The 7,418-nt window shown below is 42.7% G+C and overlaps 1 protein-coding gene across 2 annotated transcripts in view; it reads left to right on the forward strand.

Moving 5' to 3' along the window:
* The window catches only part of LOC134349406 (slit homolog 3 protein-like), a 674,478-nt gene that overhangs the window by 430,868 nt on the left and 236,192 nt on the right, over nucleotides 1-7,418 (forward strand). For both annotated transcript variants that reach the window (XM_063053662.1, XM_063053663.1), the window contains one exon: nucleotides 889-960. In XM_063053662.1, coding sequence (XP_062909732.1) covers nucleotides 889-960 — 72 coding nt within the window. The remainder of the gene's footprint in view (nucleotides 1-888; nucleotides 961-7,418) is intronic.

The following is a 7,418-nucleotide window of genomic DNA, read 5'->3' on the forward strand; positions in this document are numbered from 1 at the left end:
CATACTCAAGGCACCCATTGGAACTGTTCTGAGGGACATCGCTGTAATCAGGATTGGAAAGATCTCAGTTAAGAAGGAATCCACCAACTTCTGGTGGAGTTAGAAACATTCAACTCCTTCAGCTTAACATCTCACCTTGTTGTGAAAATGAACTGAATGATATATGCACATCTCAGGGTTTTGTCTAGAATACATACAATTGCAGTACTATGTTGAAGTTCCATATTAGAAATCCAGGAATAGCAAAGTGGATTACCATTATGTTCCTGAGTAATAAGCAATATCTTTGGGTGCATTATCTCTTTACTTACATTCACACAAGTTGTGTAGTATGCATTTGTGTATTTGTTGGCAAAAAAAACGACAAAAAGCAGAATGCATAAATGTTTTTAAAGGTTTTTGGATGACTTATTTTCTTGGTTGTAGAACGTGGAGCAATACTCATTTAATGAACATATGTATCTGATATGCTTAACTGACAGCAAAGCAGGTTCAGGTCCCACTGCTGCCTGTAAGAAGCTTGTATGTCAGCAACTTCCAGTGTAAAACCTTGGGCAGGAATGTTAATCTGTTACAGTCATCAGTGTCTGAGGGATTGTAGAACTTCTCTACAATGAGAATGGAACGACTTTTCATTCTAGGACCCTCTCACACTTCAGCTGAGTGTCCATAGCGGGAAAGCAAGGCAAATGCTCAGCGTTATCTCAATTTTTATGCTTCTTGATCACAGAACGTTGCCAGCCAAAGAATTAGCAAAAAGCGAAGAACTATTTTAAGAAAACTCAATGCCGTCTCTTTCATTCCCACCTACATTTCAACATTATCAATAAAATAATTTTTGCTGTTGTAGGCTTGTGATTAAGTTAATTTTCTTTCTTTGCCTTTCAGAACCCTCAACAATAACAACATCAGTCTCATCCCATTGACCAGTTTTAACCACATGCCAAAGCTGAGAACTTTGTGAGTATTTGTGATATTCTTGGCAATCTTTCAAAAGTTAATGAGCCAATGTTGAGTACTTCAGTATGAGTGCATACAAAAATAGGGGTTGGAAGACTCCCTTATTTGGAGCTTGTTCAATTGTGGAATGGCCAGCTAAGAATAGTGGTGACGGGAAACTCTACACTGGTTTTAAAGATGGAAATGCACTCCATTCATGTTACCCACTGATTTGCTGTTTGCACATCCATTATCTTGTAAAGTTGACTCTAAAATGCATCTCAGTTTTTCAACAAATATATCTATATATACGTACACGTTGAGGAAGAGCCTTTCTTTATTCAAACAGGGCTAGGTCCCAGACCACAGAGAGTCATAGAGTTAGAGAGTACTGCAATGCAGAAACAGGCCCTTCAGCCCAGCTAGCCCATGCTAAACTATTATTCTGCCTCGTCCCATCGACCTGCATCTGGGCCATCGCCCTCCACATCCCTCTCATCCACGTACTTATCCAAACTTCTCTTAAATGTTGCAATTGAACCCATATTGACCATTTGCATTAGCAGCTCTCTCCACATTCTCACCACCCACTGCATGAAGAAGTTCCCCCTCAGGTTTCCCTTAAATATTTCACCTTTTACCCTTAACCTATGATCTCTAGTTCTAGTCTCACCCAACCTCACTGGAAAAGCCCTGCTTGTGTTTACCTCATAATTTTATATATTTCTATCAAATCTCCCCTCATTCTCCTACACTACAGGGAATGAAGTCATAACCTATTGAACCTTTCCCTGTGACTCAGGTCCTCAAGTCGTAGCAACATCCTTGTAAATTTTCTCTGTGCTCTTTCTGATATCTTTTCTGTAGGTAAGTGATCATAACTGCACACAATACTCCAAATTAGGCCTCACCAACATCTTGTACAACTTTAACATAATATCCCGACTCCTTTTCTCAGTGCTTTGCTTGATGATGGTCAATGTGCCAAAAGCTGTCTTTCCAACCCTATCTACCTATGACGCTATTTTCAAGGGATTATGGATCGGCGTTCCCAGCCCTACTTCTTGCGTCAGGTGGACCCTGTTCCAATTGAGAATAGTCTTCGTTCACAGAGCAGTGCTTGTGATTTACAGATCACAACTTGTAACTTTCAGTGACTGTACTGCGGTTGCTCTTATCATTTCATTATAGGCATTTAAACATTCTAATGTGTCTATTCAAGCATAATCATTTGTCTGTTAATGTTCTTAGAACATTATAGGCCAAATTTATATTTGGTTCAAAGGAATAGTTATATTAAGTATAAAGGAGATGTCCTTAGTGATGTCAGCTTTTTTTATTACCTGTGGGAATTCCATGCATCTGACCCCTGCCAATAAAGAGGATACTTAAAAACATGCAGGTAAAGAATTGGTGTAAGTGAAGAGATTTTGTAAGGAACTGGTGCAGGTTAAGTGAGCCCTAATGCCTCAATCTGTGCTGTGAGTTTGTAATATTCCGATGGCCATCAGATTATGTAGGTATGGCAATGCACTGTGCTCTGAGTTTCAGATGTTGACTTTCTGCTTCCTCACTGCTTACCAGTCATTCCCCATTGCTTACCAGTCATTCCCTACTGCTTACCAGTCATTCCTTACTGCTTACCGGTCATTCCCCACTGCTTACCGGTCATTCCTTACTGCTTACCAGTCATTCCTTACTGCTTACCGGTCATTCCCTACTGCTTACCAGTCATTCCTTACTGCTTACCGGTCATTCCCCACTGCTTACCGGTCATTCCTTACTGCTTACCAGTCATTCCTTACAGCTTACCGGTCATTCCCTACTGCTTACCAGTCATTCCTTACTGCTTACCAGTCATTCCCCACTACTTACCGGTCATTCCCTACTGCTTACCAGTCATTCCTTACTGCTTACCGGTCATTCCCTACTGCTTACCGGTCATTCCCTACTGCTTACCGGTTATTCCTTACTGCTTACCAGTCATTCCCCACTGCTTACCGGTTATTCCCTACTGCTTACCGGTCATTCCCCACTACTTACCGGTCATTCCTCACTGCTTACCGGTCATTCCTCACTGCTTACCAGTCATTCCCCACTGCTTACCAGTCATTCCCCACTGCGTACCGGTTATTCCTCACTGCTTACCGGTCATTCCCCACTGCTTACCAGTCATTCCCCACTGCTTACCGGTCATTCCTCACTGCTTACCGGTCATTCCCCACTGCTTACCAGTCATTCCCCACTGCGTACCGGTCATTCCTCACTGCTTACCGGTCATTCCGCACTGCTTACCGGTCATTCCCCACTGCTTACCGGTCATTCCTCACTGCTTACCAGTCATTCCCCACTGCTTACCGGTCATTCCCCACTGCTTACCGGTCATTCCTCACTGCTTACCAGTCATTCCTTACTGCTTACCGGTCATTCCCCACTGCTTACCGGTCATTCCCCACTGCTTACCAGTCATTCCCCACTGCTTACCGGTCATTCCTTACTGCTTACCGGTCATTCCCCACTGCTTACCAGTCATTTCTCACTGCTTACCAGTCATTCCTTACTGCTTACCGGTCATTCCCCACTGCTTACCGGTCATTCCCCACTGCTTACCAGTCATTCCTTACTGCTTACCAGTCATTCCCCACTGCTTACCGGTCATTCCCCACTGCTTACCGGTCATTCCTCACTGCTTACTGGTCATTCCCCACTGCTTACCGGTCATTCCTCACTGCTTACCAGTCATTCCCCACTGCTTACCAGTCATTCCCCACTGCTTACCGGTCATTCCTCACTGCTTACCAGTCATTCCCCACTGCTTACCGGTCATTCCTCACTGCTTACCAGTCATTCCCCACTGCTTACCGGTCATTCCCCACTGCTTACCAGTCATTCCCCACTGCTTACCGGTCATTTCTCACTGCTTACCAGTCATTTCCCCCTGCTTACCGGTCATTCCCCACTGCTTACCGGTCATTCCTCACTGCTTACCAGTCATTCCCCACTGCTTACCAGTTATTACTTACTGCTTACCGGTCATTAAAGCCATTTGAAGAGTCCAGACCATCCAAGAAAAAGAGAGTACAAGTGAAGATGAATAAACTGGTGTGGAAGTGGCTGGGGACGCAAGTTTGAAAGCCATACAGTGCTTCCCTCCGGAAGAGTCACAAACCAAGTAACTTATAGAATGTTTAGAGTGAACGTAATGAAAAATAGATGTTGGTCAAAGTTTGGAGCACTTGCTGAAAGAGTCCTAGATGTAGAAACCCTTATCACATAGGTACTTGGATTTGTGCCTGAAAAGCTGTAACCAGCAGGGTTACAGACCCAATGCAGGAAAGTAGAATTAAAGAGATTATATTTTGGCACAGGTACTATGGCCAAATGTCCACCTTCTGTCTTATAAGTGTTTCCATAACTTTCTTCTTGTTTTAAACTTTAGAGCAATGACTTTAAAAATTTCATTACTCCAGAAAAGAAGGAATCTTTGATAATTTGAGGGATTGCTCAATTTGAGGTTCTGGGAAATAGCAGTTTTATAATATTGTTGAATTAAAAGTTCGGAGTGCTAAGTTTGTCCTGTTCCTTGGGATACCCTTGTCTATCTACTTTCTAAATTACTTGTAGCCTTTGTCTGGTTTCTTGCTAAGATATCTTCAATCCCAGCTTTTCTTCCTTTCACTTATTGTGAGCTGAAGTGGGCAAGGTGAGGTGGCAATGGGCAGGGTGAGGTGGCAACGGGCAGGGTGAGGTGGCAATGGGCAGGGTGAAGTGGCAATGGGCAGGGTGAGGTGGCAATGGGCAGGATGAGGTGGCAATGGGCAGGGTGCCAATGGAACTGCATGGGTTAGGTTTTTATTTATTTATCGAAATACAGCGTGGAGTAGGGCCTTCTGGCCTTTGGAGTCGTTCTTCCCAGCAACCCCTGATTTAACCCAAACCTAATAACGGGACTATTTACAATGACCAATTAACCTACTACCCAGTACACCTTTGGATTGTGGGAGGAAACCGGAGGAAACCCACGCAGTCATGGGGAGAACGTACAAACTCCTTACAGGTAGCTGTGGGAATTGAACCCGGGTCACTGGTACTGTCGTGCTAACCACTACGTTACTGTGCCACTCCAGTTGTTATATTTGATTATCCTTTGAAGAACTAATTTTATTTATTTCCATACAAGTAGAGAAAAGTTGAAAAAAAACCATTATGCTTTAAAATTCTGAGTTTTTAAGTTGGATTTTAGTTGGACGCATTAATAAAACGCAAGTGTTGCTGACTACAAGACTTGTTGGATTTGACCCTTGACCACCTCATAAAGTAATTCTTCCATGCCTCACAGTATTTTTGTCCTCTAAGGATATTGAGGGATGTGGATCAAATGCAGGAAAAGGGAGATGAATACTGATCAGCCCTGATCCGACTGGATGCGAGAGGCGGCTGAAGCAGCTGAACAGCTTGCACCTGTTCCTATATTTTTACAACACGTGGCAGGTGAACAAAGAACTGGTAAACAAGAACTCCTAAGCTCATTCACTGAAAAGAGTGGAATTTAAACATAGCATGGTGGCAAAACAGAAACATGCCATGGCAACCACGGGGGTGGGGGTGGTGGGGGACGGTTGTGGGAAAAAAGTAAAGAGGTGGATAGTGTGGTGTAAGAATGTAGATAATCTCTAGGATTGACAGCAGCCCAGATCTGTCCTTGGAATTGAAAACATTAATGTTAGTGCAGGCTAATTTACCTGATTAGGTAGAATCTCTATAGCTACTCTATAGTCTGCTGGTTGTCTGCAATCAATCTCCCACTGCTTGTTATCGATCTCTTCCCTGCAGATCAGCAGAATCCCATTCTTGCCTGTGTTTATTTTTAATTTTAGAGGTTGTTTAATGTCTGACTTTCAAGGGAGCAGAGCTGCCTAATCTCCTTTCTGTAATTAAATGTGCAAAGGAAGGAAATCATAAAAGAGGATTAGAATGGGCCATTTCAGATTGAATTCCCCATCATGTTCAGTACAAAGTGGTGACCTCAGCCTAAAAAAAAAGAGTTTGCCGAGGATTTAATTCAATGCTAGCCAATAAAGGCAATCTTGGTAAAGGCTCTGCTGTCTGTCCTCTGTCGACTCGCTCGATGTTGTACGACCGCTTTTATTCTTCTGCTTTCTCTCCTTCACTAATCTTGGTGATTCAATGAGATTGAGCACTCACTTGCATAAATCAGCATTTGTGATGGAAAGAAAAGACATAATGACAGCTGAGGGAACCTGCTTGTATCTATAAATGTAATCTCCCCCTGGACATATTTGACTCTTTTTATCCCTGGCTTGGTTTGACTATGTTGTTTTATGGTGAGGTTGGGAATGATGGATATCCTCTGTCTTCTTTCTTCAGTAAGGTGGCTTAAGAAACTACTGGCTTTTAGCTTCAGAGTGAGTCATGAACAAAGTACTATGAAGATCCGGAATTTACAGTACCACTGCTTGAAACTTTACAACTCAAAGCCATCTATTTCATCTCTTTATTTTTGTCTGATTTTAGTTTTAATAGCTATTGTTTGAATACAGAAGTACTCAGAGGAATTGAAAATTGAAAGCATCCAATTCCAATGGAGAAGAAATATACCAACGGATATGTAACAAAGTTTGACTGTTTCAGCTCAATTTCATGCTTTTTTTATTTTTAATTAACTCAGCTATTTTACACTACAAAACGCTCCCAAGTAATAAGAACACTTTTAAAAGCACGATGGAAGTCTTCTTAATTTGCATTAGGCTGTGAACATCCAAACACTTTGCCCAGTATGGCTGCGTTTCACTGGCTGCCATTGTTTCAAACTATATTGTGCAAGAACAAGACTCGGTGCTTTCAATATTTGCAATTCTTAATCAGAAAAGTTTTATTTGCATGCAATTATTTTACATGCTGAGGTAAATGTTGGCTACTACTGGAACACCAACAATGAAGGGCACACTTGGGTCTGCTGGAAACGCGTTGGGTTTCCACTGCAAGGAGATGTCTGCAACAGAACGCTGTCGTCTGGCAAGATCTGAGGCACAGGAGTATGTGCTGAGAGAGGCACTGAATCTTGGTGCAGCCTCTGCAAAGGAGCTGTAGTCAGCACACTGGTTCTAGTTTGCAGAGATTCTAAAAGATATTTCAGTGCTCCCCAGCAGCCAATTAGCTTCTCAACTTGAACATCTTTGGGATGTGGGGTAATCTAGAGCACAGTAGTGAAACCTGTGCAGTCACAGAAAGAACAAATAAACTCCACACACACATCCCAGTGCAGGATTGAGCCCAAGCCACTGGGGTTAAGAGTGGCACTAAGCAGAGGCAAGTGGAGGCCTTGGGGTAAAGGGGATGCTGACTTCTTAAAGTTGGGATCTCTATTTCATTCTGCTGCAAGCCCACTTAACCGGAGCAAGTTGGCTATTGAATGAGCAACTTGTTCTCGGGACAAGTCAGAAATTACATATAACATT

This window comes from Mobula hypostoma, chromosome 7 (assembly GCF_963921235.1).
Source record: "Mobula hypostoma chromosome 7, sMobHyp1.1, whole genome shotgun sequence".
Classification (NCBI taxonomy): Eukaryota; Metazoa; Chordata; class Chondrichthyes; order Myliobatiformes; family Myliobatidae; genus Mobula; species Mobula hypostoma.